The following is a 24,523-nucleotide window of genomic DNA, read 5'->3' on the forward strand; positions in this document are numbered from 1 at the left end:
AGGATGTCCAAAAACGACTTTTTGTGACTATTCCACAATGAATAAACTCAAAGATAAAATCAAGTGTGATTTTACAAAAAGTTTTAATTCTGCAATTGTTTTAGTTACCATGATGTCTTAAGGAAAACATTTCTTGACTTTAACTCACATAGTTTTAAATAATTATAGTTTAAAATTAAACAAAAAGTAACCTATAGTATATTATTTCAATGTCAAGTAAAAATGTAGAAAAATATCTTTAAAGAAAGTGAGCCCTTTTTAAACTTTTTTTTAATTCTACTGATTCTTTTGAGAAAAAAGCCTGCCATTTTTAGGTGTGCACTTAGATATTTTGTTGTTTATGGAATTCTACGAAATCAGTTTCCTAAAAAAAGCTTATATCTAAGTCTATATGCATTTTCACTAAATATTTTGAAAAAAAAACATTTCAAAAATTATAACTTGTACAAAGACTTCACGCTTTATGAAGAAATAGGCAAAAGAAAAAGGTGGATTATCTTTTCTTTCTTTCTTTTTTTTTTTTCATTCATCAACAGAAAAAAGGGGATCTCGGGAGATCACGACTACAAATTTTTATTCAAGGAAAGAAAATTTTCTCTTATGTACATTTTTGATACCTCCTTTTACATAAAATTTAGACAAGAAACATAAAATGTTTTACTGAAAAACTATAAAACTACCTTGAAAAGCAAAGTAAACTCGGTTAAAACTAAACATTTAATTGTGCTTGCAATTCTGGGATCACATACACGTCACTATCGCGTCTATGGAATCCCGCAATCTCAAACACTATTAGCGATGTGCCATAGGGTGCATAAGACATATGCGATTTTACAACAGCAATATTTAGAGTCATTTGGAGCTGCGATGTTAGAAGTTTAAACCAAAAAAGTGAAGGAAAAAAAAGGCTACTAATTTAAACATTAATATACAAATCGACATACAATCTGCATGAACATAGATTCGTTTTTACATTTTAAACAAGATTCTAAAATATCATAAAATAACAATCATGGGCGATAAAATTCCGTTTTACATACCATCGTATGCATTGGCAGGATCTCTGGGGGGTACAACTTGTTGCAATATACGCATTTATCCTTCTGAAATAAAATAATTTTCACAATTGATGGTAATATCAATAATAGTAAAATAAAATTAATAAAAATAATAATAATAATAATAATAATAATAATAATAATAATAATAATAATAATAATAATAATAATAATAATAATAATAATAATAATAATAATAACAATAGTAATAATAATAATAATAATAGTAATCATAGTAATAATAATAATAATAATAGTAATCATAGTAATAATAATAATAATAATAATAATAATAATAATAATAATAATAATAATAATAATAATAATAATAATAATAATAATAATAATAATAATAATAATAATAATAATAATAATAATAATAATAATAATAATAATAATAGTGATAATAATAACAATAGTAATAATAACAATAGTAATAACAATTATAATAATTCATTATTGAGGAAAAAACCAAATGTCACTTATTATAAATGACATCTGTTGCATTCGTTATTTATAAGGTTATTGTTTTTATGACATTTTAAAATCGAAAGCTTTCACTTAAACTTTTAAATTTTTAATTAAAAAACAATGATAATATGAAATGTACCCAACATATTCACTTTATTTATATGAAAGAAATATTATATCCTTTGAAAAAAGTATCATCATATGTAACCATGTGATCTTGATTTTATATATTTAAAGCACCATAAACTTTTTAACACCATTAACTTTGGAAATCTTTTTATTAGTATTTCATTTAGGAATGTATTTGGCTGCTTTAAAATAAACAAAAACTTTAATCTTAAAAAATTACCATTGGAGATGTCGGAGAAGATTTAGTAGTCATTTTTACTTGATCATTTTTCTTTAAGTTAACAGTTGGAGTGTCTGGTTGTGATTGCTTAAAAATAAATTGACAGAAAATAAATAGGAATTCATTTTGCTGTATATATTCAAACAAAATCATTGTCAAAAAAAATGAAGGTTTAAAGTAATGATTTTTAAGTCAGAAGTATTCAAAGAAAATTTTTGTCTTGCCTAAAATTATGATTAATTTGTAAAAGATTAATCAGCTATCAAGTAATTAACATACTGTTTATTATAATCAAGCTATCAAGTATTAATCAGCTATCAAGTAATTAACATACTGTTTATTATAATCAATTAACTACTACAACCTGACTATTAAAAAAGTCAATCAACAACTAAATCAGTTAAATTAAGGAGATAATTAAAAAAATGAATTAATTTGATACTCCAAGTAACCTTACCACAGAAAAGTCCTGACTTCTAGCACCATCACGCGCAACACCATCACGTGCAACACCATCACGTGCAACACCATCACGTGCAACACCATCACGCGCAACACCTCCACCACTAACTAAACCTAATTTTGATAGCTCATAAATATTTTTACCAACACAAGTTTCTGAAACCCAGGGTTCTTGGGGATACTAAAACAAATAGTAGTAAAAATGTAATGTAAGAAACAAATTTTCAAATACAAATGCTTTTTGAAAATAACGTACTTTAAACAAATTATACTTTTAATATAAATTTTTTGTGGCTCCAGTTTTTTAAATTTAATTACCAAAAACTATAAGATCTATAGGGATTCCAATATCTAAATTAAACAAGAAAGGACAAAGCAAATCTTTTTGGTCTATGGAAAAGAGCGGTGAGATGGTGTCTATAGGAATAGAAAACAGTGTTTGATAATTTTTATATAAATAAATACTATAAGTTTATATGCTCATGCATAACTGAGTTTCAGTTATACTTAGAGTCTGACTTTTTAGGTTAATGATATACCACATACCTCACATTACCTAATATAACACATGGTTTAAAATGTACCAAGAATATATAGTAAAATCTATAACAACTTTGTGCATTATATTATTTATGTTTAAACAGCAATAAAAATCCAAAAGAAATAGGAATTAGTTTTGCTGTATATATTCAAACAAAATTATTATTAAAAAAATGAAGGTTTGAAGTAATCATTTCAAAGTCAGAAGTATTCAAAGAAAATTTTTGTCTTGCCTAAAATTATGATTAACTTGTAAAAGATTAATCAGCTATCAAGTAACTAACATACTGTTTATTACAATCAAGGAAACTAACTACTACAATCTGACTATTAAAAAAGTCAATTAACAACTAAATCAGTTAAATTAAGGAGATAATCCAAAAAATGAATTAATTTGACACTCCAAGTAACCTTACCACAGAAAAGTCTTGACTTCTAGCACTATCACGTGCAACACTACCACCTCCATCACTAGCTAAACCTAATTTTGATAGCTCATAAGTATTTTTACCAACACAAGTTTCTGAAACCCAGGGTTCTTGGGGATACTAAAACAAATAGCAGTAAAAATGTAATGTAAGAAACAAATTTTCAAATACAAATGCTTTTTGAAAATAACGTACTTTAAACAAATTATACTTTTAATATAAATTTTTTGTGGCTCTAGTTTTAAATTTAATTACCAAAAACTATAAAATCTATAGGGATTCCAATATCTAAATTAAACAAGAAAGGACAAAGCAAATCTTTTTGGTCTATGGTAAAGAGCGGTGAGATGGTGTCTATAGGAATAGAAAACAGTGTTTGATAACTTTTATATAAATAAATACTATAAGTTTATATGCTCATGCATAGCTGAGTTTTAGTTATACTTAGAATCCGACTTTTTAGGTTAACACATTACCTTATATAACAAATGGTTTAAAATGGACCAAGTATAAATAGTAAAATCTATAACAACTTTGTGCATTATATTATTTATGTTTAAATAATATAATGCAAAAAGTTGTTGTAGATTTTACTATTTACACTTAGAACATTTTATATGTAAGTTTAAATAACCAAAATATACATATTCTTTGGAAATTTGAACTTTTCAAATAGTCATAGTTAACACTTAAATTATTGAATACACTTTATTTGAAAAATCTCTTCAGCCTTTACAACTGAATTACATAAAACTTCAATATTCAATATTAGTTAAGAAAAAAAAAGTTAGAAAAAAAAAGAGAACATTCTTATTCAAACTAACCTTAAAAGTTTTCATTTGTATTTCTTTCTTCAGCCTAAGTCTTTCTTCTTCATAAGACTTAAAATACAAAATATAATAATAATAATAATGATAAAAGTTCAGTTATATTATAAAACTTATTTTCAACAACTTACACAGTAGTGGGAAAAAAGAGGAGACTCAGCATTTTATTTCAAAAGAATGATGTAATATTTCAGACTTTATTATTCTTTTATAGCAGTAAGACCAAACACCAACTCCTTAAATAATTTGTCAAATTAAAATTTTAGAAGTTAAAGGACTTCTTAATGGCAGTTAGTACTACTTTTTAAATTTTATTTATGTTTGGGTTTCTTTGTTGCTTTTTTTGATTTCACAACCTTTAAAACCATTTTACAAAAATTGCAGATGGAGTAAAATATGTTCATTCAAAAATTTAATTCTAAGTATCATTTCTGATTGTTAAGCATAGCAGAGAAAGCATAATGGAGAAAGTGTATTGATTTAGGATTACTTCAGTTGCAACATTAAGTAAAAGTAAATTATTAACGAGGTAATACTTTCACATGCCAAGGATAAATTCTTGCATGAGTATATTTATCAAGATGATGACCCAAAATACACTAAATTTGTAGTTTGTTGTTCAAAGATTGCTCCAATCAATAAATATCTGTGACTTGGAATGGCCTACCCACTGCAACTCCAAACATTAATTTAATTGAACATATGCATGAACATTTACAATTTAAAGAAAGCCATTAAATAAAAAATAAAAAAATTGCATAAATTGCCAAAGCTCTTGAACAAGATACCCATCATTAAGACTTCATACTGAAAATTATTTTGGCTCTTCTAAGTACTGATGTAACTCAGTTTGTCATTTGTTTGCTATAATGATTATGTTTATAAGATTATCATCATGCTATTTCCATTAAATATTTTAAAAACTTGTGATATACCAAAATAAAATAAAAAAAGGCAACTAAAATAGAAAACAAAACTACCTATCATAAAACTTAGTCAAGTTCTTACTATAAACTTCAAAGTTCAAAAATGATTAATAAGAGGTGGTTTAATATATTTGGTCACAACCTTTGTTAAAGGAAAATTGTGGAGTTAAACTTAAGGAAGTGTTACAAAATTTCTCATTTAACAAATGAAAAAAGTCAAGACTGACCTGTTGTAATTTTTCAAAGTATTTGACTGTTTCAATCAACTAAAACAACAAAGTAAACACTGACTGCTTTTTGAGAAAAATTTCAACAGTTAAATCATTTTATAAAACTTTTTATGAGTAAAGATTTTATGAGTAAAACTTACAGATTCATTTTCCTTATTTTGTAAAACTAACGCTTTCTCCAGATTTGCACATTTAACTTGTAAACTTTTGATTTGATTTTTCTAAAAAAATGAAAAAAAAAAAGAAAAAAATCAATAAAAAAAATTTGCATAAAAAAAATTAACTTATAAAACTAAACGAGTTTAAAACAATCTAGACTTAATTAATTTACCAATGTAGCTTCATTTGACACATCAATTGACTCCAAAACATCCTTCAGGTTATTTTCAGCTCTATTTTTCTCTTCCTCTAATTTTGTTATTTTTCTTTTATATTCATTATTTTCAGCATATAAACGGTCCATTTCTCCTTTTTCAACTGTTATTTCTGGTGTACTAAGTGAAAAGAATTCAGAAAACCTACTGTTGTTTTCTTCTAACATTTCAAGAAAATTCTGACCATGTTTTCTGTATAAATCACGAAATGTTATAACAAGGTTACTTTGAAAAGTTTTTAAAGTTGATTGCAGATAATCCATAGCATGCATGTTGTCTACCAATTGTAATTTTAAATTAAAGTTTTCGCAACTCAAAGAAGATATTTTTGAACGAAGACCTTGCATTGGCATTTCATCATTACCTTTAACTTGTTTGAAACAACTAATTTCGTCATTCAAAATATTTATTTGATTTTGCAAATCATCTATTTTCCTTTTTTGTTCAATGCTATTAACAACATTTGCAGTAATATCAGATTTTTTAATAACCTCATTCATTCTTGTGTTTTCTTTGAGTAAGAAACTTAAAAAGCGTCTTACAGATTCATTTAAGAAAATGTAACCTGTTTCATTTGGATTCCTCAATATTCGAGATATCGTTTGTTTTGATTCATCAGAGTCTTTCTTATAGAAAAATAACTGCGTTTTAATTCTCTCAATTTCTAATTTTAGATCTCTATTTTGATAAGCTAACCATTCGAGCCCTTTCTGACAATCCTTATGCACATCCATTTTCATCTATAACTATACAAAATATAGTGAATATTTAAAGTTTTTTTAAAAATTCATTTCAACGGACGAGAATCGCTGATTTTAAGTGAATTTACTAACCCGACCCAAGAAATTTCTGTCACTTAAACTCAGGACTCAGCAAGTTTCAGTTCCGGTTACTCATTACGGGGAATTTCCCTTGTTTGTTTTTTGTTTTTTTTCGGTAAAACATTCCCCACTCAACAAACTTATTCTTTATGGTTCTTCTAGTACATCGTCCGATGATTATAAAGAAGACTGGTGTAAAGGGTGTTTTTTCAACGCAAGTTATAGCATGGACGAATAAGAGATAGACGTTCAACTGATTGTTTCACAAGAGAGAGCCGCAGAAATCAGCGAGCCATGCGAGTTTCCGGCTACCTTTAAATTTTCACCCGTCAACAAAAAAATCTATTAAAATCAAAGTCACAAGAATATATAGTCTGGAAACAAAGGCCGTTTCCATTGTTCAACCGCCTTATATTGAAACTTGAATCAACGACCCGGTGAAGATGCACAAAACGAAAACTTTCACATTATTCTCGCTGTGACTCTGAACTGAAAATTGGGTTTTAGATTTAATGTTGAGATCTTTTAAATAATTTTTATATAGACAATTTCTCCGATATGTTAAGAGAGATTATTTAAGATTTAAAAACCTCTTTAAAGAAATAGAATCACTTATTTAAAGTATCTTTAACATAAATATATACATATTTTTTGCTGATTCCTATTACTTATTACTGCTATTTTGCACTGTTGTTGTTATGTACTTCTTGTGTTAGTGAATATGATTTCATTTTAGTATATATATATATATATATATATATATATATATATATATATATATATATATATATATATATATATATATATATATATATATATATGCATATGTATGTATGTATGTATGAATGTATGTATGTATGTATGTATGTATGTATGTATGTATGTATGTATGTATGTATGTATGTATGTATGTATGTATGTATGTATGTATGTATGTATGAATGTATGTATGTATGTATGTATGTATGTATGTATGTATGTATGTATGTATGTATGTATGTATGTATGTATGTATGTATGTATGTATGTATGTATGTATGTATGTATGTATGTATGTATGTATGTATGTATGTATGTATGTATGTATGTATGTATGTATGTATGTATGTATGTATGTATGTATGTATGTATGTATGTATGTATGTATAACTAGTTATTTAACATTAAACTATATAAAAGAAAAAGGTATGCCATGCAAAATAACAGTAGTTATAAAAGTTTTAATTTTCTAAAGATAAATACTGATATAAGGGATTGCAATCCCGCACACTTTTCAATCCCGCGGGATCCGCGCGGAAATTTTTAATTTTTGTGCGGATCCCGCGGGATCCCGCGCGGGATTAGTAGGTTGCTTATGGACATTAATTAGGCAAAAAAATGACAAATGTATTTTTCTTTCAAGTATTTCAGAAAAAATATACTCAACTTATTAAAATAATAAGGTAATGTAAATAAAGCCAAAAAACACAATTCATTTGTAAATCAATATAATTCTTAACATTTAATAAACAAAAAGATAAGCCAAAGTACATAGGACATCTTTTAGCTTTACGTAGAACGTCTATTAGTTTTTTTTTTTTTTTTTTTTTTAAATATCAAAATGAGAAAATCATTGTAAGAAATGAGCTCTTAAGAAAGAGGCCCTACTTAAAGTATCATCACTTAATCTTCTCCTCAAAGGACTGCATATGCAACCAGCAGCTAAAAAGCTCTCTCGGCCTCTACGCTTGTTGGTGGTATGGTCATCAAGTAACTATGCGCTATATCTAGAAACTTGCCTCTTACTCCGTTACTTTCATAGGCAAATATTTCCTGCTTCAATAATTTATCAAAGTTTAAAGAATCTAAATTTGGTATCTCCACTACATTTTCTGCCCAGCTTTTCTTGTCTTTCTGTTTTTGATTTTCCAATTCTTTTTTCAGCGATAGAATTGTAGGAGTAAGTATTTGGGAATTGTTAATAGAGTCTACAGCTTCTTTTTCTTCGAGTTCATTTTCTTCGTCTTCATTTCTTTCAATTGTATAAACTCTTATCAATGTTTTTTTTATTTCTTGACGCATAACGGTTCTTTTTGGCATTGAAAAAGTAAGTAAACTAGTAGTCTATTTAAATTCTTATTACGACGTTGCGTAAACCTCTCACGAAGTGCCGTGGCTAAATCTATGCTCAAAAGTGATGATTGCTTTTGCAATTTATCTAGCATAAATTGAAAAGTTGTTTCCGCAGTGACAAGGTTCGATTCTCTCCTACATAAAATCTCAAGACCAAATTTTAGTGGTGCCAGGCAAATAATTAAGTCATTGATTTGGGACCACTCCTTTTGGGTGAAACGAATTTCTGACCAAACATCAATTAAGGCTTTTTCAATACACACTTTTAGTTTGTGAAATCTTTCTAACATATCGAATATACTGTCCCACCTAGTTTTTCAATCAAGAATCAAATGAAGCTTTTTCCCGTGTTCTTGAAGTATATACTTCTGTAAATATGTATCATTTTTTACAGGAGAGTTTTTAAATATTTTTACAACATTTCTCACTTTTTTCATGAGATCTTTTTAATTGCTAACCAATTCAGCAGATGGTCAGTCCAAAATCATTGTCAAACCAAATTCTTTATTTATAACTTCATCATCCTCAGTGTTACCAAATTCATCTTCTTCTTCGCATTTTTCATATGTAGTAAACGATTCTTCGACTTCTCCGCTGTTTTTCGTGTATAAGATATCAATAACTGCAAGTTGTATTCCATGAGCATAACACAGTTGTTGATAGTAAGGCATCATTTTATCGACTTTCACCACCACACTTGCTCCATCAGTGGTCATGGCGATAATGTCTTTTTGGAGGTCAATATCGAAGCTATTTAGCCTTTCTGAAACTAACTTGACGCAATATTCTGCATTACACGATCCATGGATTCGAATCAATCCAAGATTAAAGTGTTTCGCCTCCATATGTACATTTTAGTTTAAGTATCTCTGACTATTTTGTGATGTCCATTCGTCAAACGTTATTGAAAACTTTTGATTTTGCTTTTTTAGTGAAGTGAATTTTTGCATTATATCGGCTTTTACAGATTCTGAGAATTTAACTATCATCGATCTTATAGTATTAGGTGAAGTAGGGAGCCGGAAACCACTCTTTGAAAACAAGTACCGTAAATCTGAAGATGTGAAAAAACTATTAAATGTAAAGCCATTTTTTGCAACCATGCGCGATACCACTTTTTCGATTGAAATTTCCTTTACGAAAAACGTATCCATTATTCTGACCTTTTTCGATGGAATTACTTCTTCGTCTTCGCAGTCGATGTATATTTTAGGCTCTAGTTCAACTGATTCATGCTGTTTTGAAGTTGAAGCTCCGTCTTGTTGTAAAACGTTTGATTTTAAATCGGTGCCATGTTTTGTTTTTAAATGGATTAATGACCCTTTAGCTGATCTTTGACTAATTTTTAAAATAGCCGAACATAACATGCACTTCGCATTTTCTTCTTTATTACTTTTTTTAAAATAATTCCATATAGTTTTAATTTGCGACATGCTTAGTACTTTTGTTTTAAAATCTTGATGTAAATAATTTTTAAAGACTTTTTAAAAAGTAGTTTTTAAAAGTATATTTTTTGTAATTATGCACGCGCGTTCTTATTTTCACGTTTTCAACATACTCATTAACAAAAATTTCAACATACTCATTAACTAAACAAAAAAAAAATTTGAAATATATATATATTTATATATTATATTTGTAAATTATATATACTTTATGCACTATATGTGTGTATGTGCTATGGACAGTTTTCATAATGTTAGTTTCTAATTTAAATATGACATTATTGAAGCTTAATGTCATATTTAAATAAGTAAATATGATAGTATGGAAGTTGGAGCAATTTATTACAATCGTATGCCCTTCCTGATGTTAACTTGTTTTGCTGATCAGTACTGAGTTTTTTAATTATGATACTACCTCTAGGGGGTTTACCATCAAAGGCTTACTAACTCCTCCTCCTCCTCCTGACATTATTCACAAATAAATCAGGAGTTTTATCGCAAGATATTAATTTTTATGCGGATCCCGCGGGATTAGTAGGTTGCTTATGCACATTAATAAGGCAAAAAAAGGTAGCGGTTGCCCAGCTTTGGTAATAACACGCAATTCAACATCTCCATTTTGTTTTGAAAATGAAAATTTTTTAAGATATCCGACTATCGGAAAATCGATTATTGGACAGGCAAATTAGGAGAACTATCGATAGCGCATAAGGAACTCAAACTATCGGACTATTATAAAATAACACTTGTTGTTTGATGTAACTTTTGTATTCTTTATCTTTGACTTGTTTGCAAATTTACATTTTTTTCAAATGCTCTTAAAAATTTATTATAAGTAGTTTTTTTATAACAAATGAAAAATCCTTTCTTTTTTTTTTAGAATAATAGCAGTTTTAAAACATTTTAATTTACACAAGTTTATTGCTGCAGCTAAGTTTATTCACTTCAGTTAGCAGTGATCTTTTTTTGGAGTCTTACCTTGCAGCTTTGTGTTTTTCATATTAATCTTTTGCAAATGAAAATGTTTGAACTCCTACAAACAAACTGATAATCTGCTCAAGCACATTTGTTTTGATTTTGTAACAGAAGTATCAGTTGATATACAAACATTGTTAAAATTAGATATAACTGTTGTATTTGTAAGAATTTCTTTTACAAAAACATTTGCAGAAAACACTGATAAATGTTGAAGTTTTTTTTTTCTAAATAATAGTTCACATTGTACAAATATATCAATAATTTTAGAATTCAATTTCCATAAATCATCTCTATCACGAGCATTAATGAGTGTTTCATACTTCGATTGGTCTTTCAACAAAACATTTCACAGTCCCACTAAAACCATCACAAAGACTTTTGCCATAGGACGTTTTAATAATAAAAATTTGACTACAGTATGATATTTGCTGCACGTATATGAAAAAAAGTGTGTCGTAAGTAGGGACCCGAGACCCAAACTCGGATCCGGGTAGTTGGCACGGATATTACCCGAAAAAAATATATCGGGTAATTACCCGAAAGTTGGCTCGGATATTACCCGAAAAAAATATATCGGGTAATTACCCGAAAGTTACTAAATATACGTTTTTCTTCAAATCGGGTAATACCCGATTGTTCTTAACACCCGATACTTGATACCCATAAAATACCCGTAGAAATATCCGAAGAAGTAAAAATACCCAAATCAATTCAACTCAATACATTTTTTACATTGAATTACAAATGACAAAAAAAAAAAAAAAAAAAAAAAAATTGAAATATGAATAACTGCGCTGAAGGAATTTAAATTTCAGCATTAGTAAAGATAAAAGTAGCCAGGCCAATTTAAATCTTAACTTATCTATCTATCTATCTATCTATCTATCTATCTATCTATCTATCTATCTCTCTCTCTCTCTCTCTCTCTCTCTCTCTCTCTCTCTCTATATATATATATATATATATATATATATATATATATATATATATATATATATATATATATATATATATATATATATAATTTTCGGTCTTCCTGATTTTTATATATGAAATAAATTTTTTTTTTGAACAAAGGCAGATTCAAATTCACGATCACGCATCTCTCCTCTGTTCCACCAACTACTCCTGTTTTGTTTTTGAATGTTGCTCTTCCTTTGTAAACCTAACAGTACTGATGGACACTTTTGCTTGTTGCAGCAGTTGAATTAGAGAATGACCTGGGGCACGTCATTCTCTATTTCAACTGCTGCAACAAGCCAAAGTGTCCATCAACACCGTTAGATATCTCAACAGCTCCATAAGATGGATTTCGGGTAAGATCTTTATCCTCCTTACCGTCAGAGTCCCAAAATGCATTGACCTTAGTTGACTAAGTTACTAGTTGCGCCACGAGAAGATTTTTTAATATAGATTTACTACAGTAAATTCGAGAAACGAAATACTTCCTCTCACAAAACCGTAGCAACCGAAACCGGTGTAATTGACCCCCAGTTTCAGTTTTGCAACTTGTTAATTACCCCCAGTTTCAGTTTTGCAACTAAGCAATGTTTTTTAAGTATTAATAAATGATTAATTACTTAAAAAACAATAATTGATGGGTTTTTCTACTTTTTAAAAAAGTTTCTGTACACAATTACAACTAGCTATCATTCAAAGTTAAAATGGACAGACGTTTAACATTTAAGTCAAGTCGGCCATCTAGTGCTGTAAGCCACAGTGATATGTCAAGCCGGACTGATAGCGAAATGAGCCAGAGGAGTGATGGAGAGGAGATGATAATGCTTGACAACTCCAACCAGGGAGAAAGCCAGTGTTCCTATGATAGCACTGTAAGGCCTCGAACTCCTAGCTAGAGAGACAGCCAGCTTGCCACAGGCAACATTGTCAGCCTGTGCAAGTTGCCTGTGGCAAGCTGGTAAAAAAAACAAAAGAAGTTTTTAATTTTTTTTTTAAGATATCCGACTATCGGAATATCGATTATTGGACAGGCAAGTTAGGAAAACTATTGAACTATCGATATTGGACTCAAAAAAAAGGTAGCGGTTGCCCAGCTCTGGTAATAACACGCAATTCAACATCTCCATTTTGTTTTGAAAATGAAAATTTTTTAAGATATCCGACTATCGGAAAATCGATTATTGGACAGGCAAATTAGGAGAACTATCGATAGCGCATAAGGAACTCAAACTATCGGACTATATATATATATATATATATATATATATATATATATATATATATATATATATATATATATATATATATATATATATATATATATATATATATATATATATATATATATATATATATATATATTAAAGTTGTAATGGCCTCACGATAGATCAAAAATACAGCAATGCCTTGTATATGAATAAAAATTACATAATTTTCCATTTACTCATAAACTTTCTAATTTTATTTTCAAGTTTTCTTTTTTCTTTTTAGTTTTTCTTCCAGTCATGACGAATAAATAAAATATCGAATAGAAACAAACAAGATAATTATTGATACGATCAAAAAACAGCAAATATCACTATTTTACCTCAAACACAGATGACAATTACACAAAAGTTTAAAGTCGGCCAGATTGCATTTGTTTGACTAATATTATACTTATCAGAATGTCAGATTAATGTCAAACAGCGATTCGACTTATCTAACACTCTCTGGCGCCTCTGGCTTTCTAAGTGTAAAATACTTTAGTTTGAGTGCAATTTTTAGTCAAATAATCATTGAAGTCAATCAACTATTTATTTGTTATTATGTTTTCAGTACATAATATGCTGTGTTTATTATTACAATACTTAAAAATTCAAAGTATTTAATCTAGGTGTCTATTGACGAAATGTCTTAAATAATATAGACAGTTAAAAATTTCAATTAAGCCGCAAAATGTCTTCAAACGGGCTGCATGTAGCCTGTTCTAATATCTTATCAAAACATTATTTAGTAATCAAGTAACTTAGCTTGAAAAGTGAAATGAAAAGGTTAGATTTATGATTTAAAACTCGCGAGTCTGAAGCAAATAACAAAGCAATTGAAATCTTTATCCAGTTTATTAAAATTTCCGAATTCATTCCAAATGAAAGATTAGGTAAATTACATAGAAATGTACAGATTTTTATTTCGAAGAGGATTTACAGCAGTGATTCATAACTGATACCAAATAAAAAAATCTAAAAAAAAATACGTGAAATTTTTCAGGTCTCAATAAGAAAAACAAACACATGGTAGTCTATCATAATATTCCTTCTGCCATTAAGCCAATACCACATGGTCCAGGAGTTCCAGTTCGAACTAAAAGAGGATATGCAAGGTGTAAATGTGGAAGACATTGACATATCTGTGACATATGAGCCAACGTCTGCCATGACTTTGCCAAGACAAGTGGTCTTGGCAAAGATCTTGGTCTTTCTAAAGAGAATGAACAACTTCCTGGTTCCCGTCTTAGTGAGAGCAATCTCCTCTCAAAGGTCTTCACTGCCTTTTATTGGTATCTCCACCTTCTATTGGCAATCTCCACTACCTTCTATTGGTATAGAAACAGAAAAGATAAGTTTCGAAGGTTCTTTGAAGTTGATTCTTCTTCTAGCTCCTTAGCATATTGCAATGTTGTAAAAGGCTTAATAGAGACATTTAGCGTTCCTTACCAACCAAGAGAATGGAGGCTCTTTATTGATTCCTCTAGCAGAAGCCTAAAGGCAGTACTCCTACACATTTGCAATAAAATGGCATCTGTACCTATTGGACATTCAGTTCAGTTGACAGAATGCTACAAGAACATGAAAATATTGATTGATGCAATCAAGTACTCCAACCACAAATGGCTAATATGTGGTGACCTTAAGGTAAAATACTTTTTAAGTTTTCCTGTCAATGTAAAGTTTTCCTTTGGAAATACTTTAGCACCTGTGGGTAATTTTTTAGAAAGAAATTGAAATATGTTATAATTTACTAAGATTTGATTTTTTGTGAATAAATCTTTTCTTTTCAGTTTGTGTGCTTTCTACTTGGGGTGTAAGGGGGTACACAAAATACCCTTGCTTCTTATGCCTATGGGGTAGTAGAGCAGTCTTTACTATAAGCAGAAAGGCTAGCCATTTTGGGAGGCATTCACAATTGGCAGCTACAACGTGATAGCCGAACCACTAGGCCCTCCAGAAAATGTTTTACTTCATCTTCTCAATATCAAACTTGTTCTGATGAAAAATTTTGTAAAAGCACTGTATAAAGAAAGCTAAGCTTTTAATCATTTATTGCAAAAGTTCACACAGATCAGTGATGCCAATCTGCATGCAGGTATATTTTACTGACCGAAAATTAAAACTCTGTTACAGGACAAAAATTTTGATATCAAAATGGTAGGCATTGAACGAGATGCATGACAAATGTTTAGCACAGTAATTAAGAGAATTCTGGGAAATAAAAGAAGCTCTGAATATGTTTTACATGTCAATGAGCTTATGAAAAGCTTTGAAAAACTGGGAGCTTAATAGTTATTACATTACTAGGATAAAAATGAGAGACTTCTTGAAAATTATGTTTTTCCTGATTGAGCAAAATGAATGTTATGTTCGGGTTTAGGAGGCCAATTTCATTAGGAATTACCTAAGAAACCCCCAGGAATAGATAATCTTTTTTTCAAATGCATCCCTATGTTATTGATGGGTAGCAAAAGTTGGGTTGCTTGGTGAGCAACCAAAAAAAATGTTAAAGAACCGCTAAATTGGTGCAAGTAAACAAATCTTAATTTATCTTGATTTATAATATATATATATATACATATAACGAAGAAATAGCAACTATGTATGCTATTTAAAGTTTCAGGTTTAACGGCAGTCATCAGCCATGAAGGTTGCTGTATAAGGAGTACATAATTATAATGTTTCAAGAAGGGATCTTAATGATATCAATATAAAAAAGGCACTGTAAACAAAAACATAGCAAAATGATTTGTAATTAAAAATTATTAGCAAATTGCACAACCATAAGGTATTGTCAGTGCTAGCTTTCGAGTATCTCACATGATTGCTAAAAAAATGAAGCCTTTTACAGACAGTAACTATATTAAAGTCTGTTCGCCGCAGTTGAAGAAATCTGTCAAGTAAAAGTGATTTTTTTTTACTGAATTTTATCTATAGCATTAAACTGTAGAAAGAAGAATAGAAAATATTTTGAGTGAAATTTGTGCATCGCTAAATGCAATTACAGAAAGGTTCATATATTTCTCACTGGCTTTTGATGAAACGTCACATATTAATGATACTGCTAAATTAGCTTTTTTTATTACAAGTTTTAACAGTCAAATGAATATTACTGAAAGACTGCTTGAGCTCTTGAGTTTGAAAAGTACTACCACCAGATGAGACATTAAAGATACTGTCATAAATTGCGCGCAAAGTCGGTAGATCTGAAAAATCTCGTAGATATCGCAGCACATGAGGCCTCTTCAATGGTTGGGAAAAATGTTGGTACTGTTAATTTATTTTCCAATCACTCATTTTTCATTGTTTTTTCCACTTCTATGTACTTGAAGTGCAAAAAGCTGTCTCATCTGATGACATGTGATGACAGTTGTTGTAAAGGTAAACATTCAATTAAAAGTCGTTCGTTGAAGCATCGTCAACTTTAAGAATAACTTAGTGATCTTGAATCTAAATACCGCGATCTTATTTTGCGATTCTCATTCATCTACCGCGATCTCACCAAAATTCGGTGGTTAAGTTGTACAAACTACTTACTGCAATTTTTAAAGTTAAGAGAAGAAATTGAAACTGTAATGAGCAATTTTGGCCATAAAATGTAAATGAGACATTCGGGTATAATAAATGGCTTCTAGATGTGTTCCAATAGATTTAGCAATGAAAATAAAAGAACTAAATCAGAAATGTTGGGAGAAAAAACGAAAGAATGTATAAAGATGATCTTTAAGTTTTACTCGACTCAAACATATAACGTATTTGATCGAAGTGCGCCACAGCTGAAATGCCAGTTGGACACACATGTACAATTGCATGAAAGATAAATCAGCTACACCAACAAAGTTTAAAACTATTTTTGTAATAACGATTAGAAACTAAACTGTAACTACTCTGATAAAATGATACTACCTCCGTTTCACAATAGTTGTCACATTTGATGCATAAATCCCACTTGATCAAACTTTTATAACTATGTCCCACTTGATCAAACTTTTATAGCTATAGCTTCGCTTGTGTTAGACCGATTTTCAAAAGAGATGGCTTATTAAAAAAGGTTACTCAAGGCTTTCTAACAAGCTTGGGCACTTAAAAATAGGTAATCAATAGGTGAATAAAAAACTGCGAGTCAAAAATAGGCTCTTACTAACTGTATAGTAGTAACATTTATTTTAGTTCTTCAATATTGAAAAACTTTTCGTATTCTCCTTGGCTTCGGCATTACATTTTAAATTTATGGGGAGTCGACTTTCACTTCGAAGTTTTTCTTTGTTTTGAGCAGATAACACTGTAATACAACTAGTATTGTGTGTTGAGTGCTACTAACTTTTTTTCTTAAATTTTTACTTTTAGAAAATAATTAGAACGGTACAAATTTAGCAAATCTTTAAAAAATTACTCAAATAGCATACATTTTCGATATTCAGACCAAAAGTATCCAAATGTAACAACTATAGTGGAACGGAGGTAGCAATAGTTAATTAGTAGGTACGCGACAGTTCTATAACTATATTACGATTTTCTAAATTTGAGAAACGCTAATCAGAAGATAAATAGAAAACCTGTTTCAGAGAAGCAAAAAGGTAAAGAGGTCGAATCAAAAACACCAAACGAACTTGAAGATAAAATTTATTGTCTATGCGATCATCATCATCATCATCATCATCATCATCATCATCATCATCATCATCATCATCATCATCATCATCATCATCATCATCATCATCTCATCATCATCATCATCATCATCATCATCATCATCATCATCATCATCATCATCATCATCATCAACATCTGAACAAAAAAAAAATGGCGAACAACACCTGATTTAAGAAACACAGAAGAAGAGCGGTTGAGAAAAAATTTCGAATTTCTTGCTGGAGTTTTCGTAAAAATGATTGGAGTGTTTTTAGTAGAATTATTTGGGAGATTTTTAAAAAGAGAGTTTTGGGAAAGTGAGAAAAGAGGTTTTGAAAGAAGAGTTTTAGGAAGAAGAAGTAAAGAGATATTTAAGAAAGAGAATGAGATGATTTTTGAAATGAGAAAAGTTCTAACAAAGATAAACACTTTGGCCAACAGCACCAATAATGGTAAAAGAACATTTGACGTTTGATTGCATAAAGCATCTGTATTTAGAAATGTAAAAAAAAAAAAATACTTGAGTTAAATATTTAAGAGTATTAAGCAAGACAAAAAAGACTATTAGTACATAATATTATCATATATATTTGAAGACTCCACGGGAAGAAACGGCAGGGTCGCATTTTGAAAGTTTCGACTTTTTACAATTTCTAGCTTCACTAACCATAATAGCATATTTTGTATTTGAATTCAAATCAAATAAATGATTTGATGCATATTTAAAGTTTTTCTAAATTTTCCTAAAACTTCGAAACTCATAAAGGTTTAAAAGTTTAATAATGATTTATTTCAAAATGAAAAAATGTGACCCTGCCGTTTCTTGCCGTGGAGTCTTCAATTTCATTGAAAAACTATTACAACGTTACTATTTGCATTTTGTACTTGTTGTTAAATTTTACGTATTTCTAAAGTGTTAGAAGTCAAGAAGTGGATATAAGTTGATTAGCGCTTGTTATCAAGATAAAAAAAATCCTTCGTAACAAAGCTTCAGCTTTATGAAAAGCAATTACGGTCAAATAACTTGATTTATTTTCTATTACTAAATGGCTATAAAAGTGATCATGTGACTAAAAGTTAAGTATTCAACTGAAATCACAAAATTACTCAATAATACTATACCAGGCTCTCTTACATGCGAAAGTTGTTTCAATTTGGTGGCTCTAAGTTCACCTTCAAGTTTAAAAATGGAGCTTATAGATTTAAAATCAGGCTTTGAGATAAAAAGTCTTTGGCAATGTACGTCATATCAGCATTTGGTGATACATATCGCAAAGAATTTTTTTTCCAAACGAAACATTACCAAACAAAAAGTGACACATTTTTTTCATTTCATTGTAAGATGATAAAGAATGTTATGCAGTGTTAAACTGTTTGAATAATTTTTTACATTATTTTTATATGTGCGGCCCACATCAGTTCAGTAAAAAAAACTTTTATCCATCAAACAATTTGGGTTTGGCACCCTGCGGTTGAAGAACCTTTCATTTTCAAAACAAAATTGAGATGTTGAATTGCGTGTTATTACCAGAGCTGGGCAACCGCTACCTTTTTTTTGAGTCCAATATCGATAGTTCAATAGTTTTCCTAACTTGCCTGTCCAATAATCGATATTCCGATAGTCGGATATCTTAAAAAAAAAATTAAAAACTTCTTTTGTTTTTTTTACCAGCTTGCCACAGGCAACTTGCACAGGCTGACAATGTTGCCTGTGGCAAGCTGGCTGTCTCTCTGGCTAGGAGTTCGAGGCCTTACAGTGCTATCATAGGAACACTGGCTTTCTCCCTGGTTGGAGTTGTCAAGCATTATCATCTCCTCTCCATCACTCCTCTGGCTCATTTCGCTATCAGTCCGGCTTGACATATCACTGTGGCTTACAGCACTAGATGGCCGACTTGACTTAAATGTTAAACGTCTGTCCATTTTAACTTTGAATGATAGCTAGTTGTAATTGTGTACAGAAACTTTTTTAAAAAGTAGAAAAACCCATCAATTATTGTTTTTTAAGTAATTAATCATTTATTAATACTTAAAAAACATTGCTTAGTTGCAAAACTGAAACTGGGGGTAATTAACAAGTTGCAAAACTGAAACTGGGGGTCAATTACACCGGTTTCGGTTGCTACGGTTTTGTGAGAGGAAGTATTTCGTTTCTCGAATTTACTGTAGTAAATCTATATTAAAAAATCTTCTCGTGGCGCAACTAGTAACTTAGTCAACTAAGGTCAATGCATTTTGGGACTCTGACGGTAAGGAGGATAAAGATCTTACCCGAAATCCATCTTATGGAGCTGTTGAGATATCTAACGGTGTTGATGGACACTTTGGCTTGTTGCAGCAGTTGAAATAGAGAATGACGTGCCCCAGGTCATTCTCTAATTCAACTGCTGCAACAAGCAAAAGTGTCCATCAGTACTGTTAGGTTTACAAAGGAGGAGCAACATTCAAAAACAAAACAGGAGTAGTTGGTGGAACAGAGGAGAGATGCGTGATCGTGAATTTGAATCTGCCTTTGTTCAAAGTTAAGATTTAAATTGGCCTGGCTACTTTTATCTTTACTAATGCTGAAATTTAAATTCCTTCAGCGCAGTTATTCATATTTCAATTTTTTTTTTTTTTTTTTTTTTTTTGTCATTTGTAATTCAATGTAAAAAATGTATTGAGTTGAATTGATTTGGGTATTTTTACTTCTTCGGATATTTCTACGGGTATTTTATGGGTATCAAGTATCGGGTGTTAAGAACAATCGGGTATTACCCGATTTGAAGAAAAACGTATATTTAGTAACTTTCGGGTAATTACCCGATATATTTTTTTCGGGTAATATCCGAGCCAACTTTCGGGTAATTACCCGATATATTTTTTTCGGGTAATATCCGTGCCAACTACCCGGATCCGAGTTCGGGTCTCGGGTCCTTACTTAAATAATAAATATCATACTGTAGTCAAATTATTTATTATTAGAACGTCCTATGGCAAAAGTCTTTGTGATGGTTTTAGTGGGACTGTGAAATGTTTTGTTGAAAGGCTAATCGAAGTGTGCTCAATAACGTTTTTCTGATAGTACACACTGGTTGGTGTGTTCAAAAAATTTCAAATAACTTTTTAAGATTTGCAAAATTGTATGAACATATTTGCGTGTCAGTTTTTGAGACAACTTTTTTTTTCTATTGCTCCTTTATTTTGTTGGTGTGAATATGAAAAAAAAAAAAAAAAAAAAAACTGAGCGTTAAGTTTTAGACCATAAAAACTATTTTCAACTAATCTCCAGTAATCCAAAATTTAAAAGAGTGCGTTTTAAAAAGGTTACAATTAATAGAGTAACAGTAAATATTTATTGTGATTTTCCCTATCATTTTTATTATATACTTTTGCAATTAAAAATATCAGAGAAACAGTATAGAATTTGTTAAAACAGTGGATGTTCAAGAAAAACTTGAATGTTCTAGAAAACCCTTCTGGTTTAAGACAAGGTAAACTGTGTTTGTGATATGTCATCCTCCTCGGTAAATGTTTTTCTAAAAATGTGGTGGAGAAACGTTACCAGGGATGGTGGAATGATAACATGATGGGTGATTACTTCACCAAGAACATCAAAATCCATTGCTTCAGAGAAAAAGCATCAGAAGCTATAAGAGCATAAAGAAGATACGAATATAAAAAAGCTACGTAATGAACACTTAAAATAAATATATAGTTTCAGACAAAATTAATGAATATATTTTTTTTTAAAAAAAAAAAAAATAAATGTTTACTTTAAATGCAAAATATAAATTGAATAATTGAACTGATGTGAGATGATAAAATAATTAATCGTACATTTAAAATTTTCGCTATTATTTAAAATAATTAAGTCGGATTAATTAAAAAAAAAAAGTCGGACTTAACAATAATAAAGCTGATTTTTTTATGTTATATTTCAAATAGTTACTTTTATAAATAGTGATACAAATAGGGACCCGAGACCCGAACTCGGATCCGGGTAGTTGTTTCGGGTATTACCCAAATTTAAACATTCGGGTAACTACCCAAAAATTATAAAATACCCGTTTCTTTTTAAGTCGGGTAATACCCGTTTATTTTTAATACCCGATACTTGATACCCGTAGAATTCCCGTAGAATTCCCGTAGAATACCCGTAGAAACACCCGAAGAAGTATAAATAACCAAAACAATTCAACTCAATTTCTTTATTACATTGAATTTCAAATAACAAAAAAAAAAATTCAAATACGAATATTTGTACTAAATGAGTTCAAATTTCAGGATTAGCAAAATTAAAAGTCTTTAAATTAAAAGTAGGTCTTCTTAACGTAGTCCTCTGACATTTTGTTCCATTATAACTTCAGAAAGCATTTCAACGAGTTCAAATTAGACTATTGCTGCTTGCAAGCTTCTGTTTCAACATTAGCTCAGACTGAATAATCTAAAGGATTTAAATCTGGACTGCTGGGAGGCCACATTTCCTCGAGACAGAAGTTAAGGTTATTGCTGAGTCAGTTTTGAGTTCGTTTTTGAGGTATGACAAGATTCACCATCTTGAACAATTATCTGATGTGTCTTGATAGTTGCTTTTGACCTATAGAAGTACGAATTATTGTAATATTGTGAGGGTGGCGTTTTTAAATGTTTCAATTATATTTATTATTTAATTTTAATGTTTAAAGTTTAGTTTGTTGTTTAGTTTAGCTAATGAAGGTAAGGGGAAGGGAAGGTTTAGGTTTAGTGTTATGTGGATTAGGTATATGGAGGTTGGGATCGAGGGTGATGGTCTGGGGAGTGCTTGGTTAGGTAAGGGCGAGGTTTGGGGATAGTTTGGTTAGGAATGGGCAAGGTTTAATCTAAAAGGGCTAAACTTATAACCGCCGTCCTCAGTATATTCTATAATATAATAAAACTCAATAAATGTTCTATTAATGTGTAATGGTACTAGGGTCAATCAAAAAGTTCATATAATCAATTTTTTTTATAACAAAGAATAAGCATAGAACAATTAAATTAAGAGTGGATCATAAGTAGGCACCATGCTTCAAAATAATCTCATTTAAATCTGTTTTCAGTTTTTCCAGTTGCCGTTGCATATGATCATGTGAATGTGACCTTAAGTTTGTCTCCATGGCTTCTTGAACCTCTTCCTTTGTCTTAAAATCCAAATCCTTGCGATAAAATTCAAATGAAGAGAAAGCATATCTGTCCAACAAGTTAAAGTCGGGGCTATATGGAGGTTGAATGACACGGGTGACTTTTTTCTCAGCAAGAAAGTCTCTGACTGCAGCAGACACATGTGGCCTGGCATTATCGTGCTGAAGGAGCATTGTGTTCCATGTTACTATTCTCATGCCTTTGTTGACAAAATTAGAATGCATATTTGATAGGAAAAGCATGTACACTTCTGAATTGACCAATTTTCCATTTGGAAGTACCTCAACATAGGCCTTGCCATCAAATGAGATAGTGCAAATTGCCATACTTTTTGCATCAAACTGTGATCTCCTGATACGTTTCGGAGCTTCTTCACCCTTTGAAATCCAAGCGCGATTACTGCGTTTGTACCCGATCGATCTGTGGTAAATCCACTTCTGATCCACAACAATTAGACGTCGTTCAACATTCAATTCATCTCGTAGGATGGTTAGAAATTTATGCGCAAATTCAACCCAATTTTGTTGATTTGCTTGGGTGAGGCCATATGGAATCCATTGTGAACAAATTGATCTTTTCATCAATTTTTCGGTGATTATTGAATAAACTGAACCAAAAGAAATGTTTACGACATCACAAATTTGCTCTATTGTTAAAAATTTGTCTTCATCAAGCAGTTGTTGAATGATCTCAATGTTGTCTATAGTTGTTGAGGTACTGGGTCTACCTGACCTCAATTCATCTGAAAACTGACTATAATCACTTATGTTTGATGTAGAATACTTTTGATAGTACTTGTATACTGTTTGAATGGAAGTTGCATCCTCACCCCAGGCAGTAGTTATGAATTTGTGAGTACCAGATGGAGACTTCTGATTACGACGACAAGTCTCAATTAACAATCTAATACTAACTTTGTCAATTTGCATTATAGCTTTAATTATTTAAATGATCTAAATTTAAAAATATCTATTTTATTAAGCATATATGTACATAAGTTTATGTTAAGAATATCTATAAAAAATTTTATTGGCAAGAATATTAAAACACGAATTATACGAACTTTTTGATTATACTAATACTAATATTTTGATTATACTAATACTAATAGCACTCTTACTCTTATAATTTTTATATAATACAGATAATATTCTCTTACGCTTCTTGCAGTGTTCAATACTGTTTATATCAATTACTCCTCTTTCTTTTGTATCTTCTTTTATTACAAATATCTCTTCTTTAATTTGAATCCTCTGATTATTCTTCTTTAGCAAATATTAAAATCTTCTTCTTTTCTTCTTTTATTCAACTGCTTATTAAACTGCTTATAAAACTGCTTGTTCATCAAAGTACTCTTCTTATCACAAAGTTCTTTCTCTTCTTTAAAATCCTCTTTAAATCTCTTAAAAACTCTATTCTCTTAAATTTCTCTGTTAATTCTCTTCTTCTAAAGAGACGACCATACTCATCACTCGCTCTCCAAATCTCTACTCTTAACTTCACTTAACTCTAATCCCT

The 24,523-nt window shown here is 30.1% G+C and overlaps 2 protein-coding genes across 2 annotated transcripts; both read right to left on the reverse strand.

Moving 5' to 3' along the window:
• Positions 1 to 570: 570 nt before the first annotated feature.
• LOC149888203 (uncharacterized) lies at positions 571 to 6,583 on the reverse strand. The gene is made up of 8 exons (XM_090087582.1): positions 5,623 to 6,583; positions 5,432 to 5,512; positions 5,289 to 5,327; positions 4,133 to 4,189; positions 3,297 to 3,428; positions 2,336 to 2,521; positions 1,879 to 1,965; positions 571 to 1,103 (listed from the first exon to the last, which is right to left on the reverse strand). Exons 1-8 carry the CDS (start codon positions 6,403 to 6,405, stop codon positions 1,011 to 1,013), a joined length of 1,458 nt encoding a protein of 485 aa, XP_089943708.1. The 5' UTR covers positions 6,406 to 6,583; the 3' UTR covers positions 571 to 1,010.
• A 16,289-nt stretch (positions 6,584 to 22,872) lies between these two features.
• On the reverse strand, positions 22,873 to 23,586 carry LOC149888204 (histone-lysine N-methyltransferase SETMAR-like). Its single transcript, XM_090089028.1, has one exon. The coding sequence runs from the start codon at positions 23,584 to 23,586 to the stop codon at positions 22,873 to 22,875; it is 714 nt and encodes a 237-aa protein (XP_089945154.1).
• Between the last annotated feature and the right edge of the window lie 937 nt (positions 23,587 to 24,523).

The sequence above is a fragment of the Hydra viridissima genome, unplaced genomic scaffold (genome assembly GCF_058129835.1).
Source record: "Hydra viridissima isolate aposymbiotic clone 2 unplaced genomic scaffold, HvirCarnegie_v1 scaffold_5, whole genome shotgun sequence".
Classification (NCBI taxonomy): Eukaryota; Metazoa; Cnidaria; class Hydrozoa; order Anthoathecata; family Hydridae; genus Hydra; species Hydra viridissima.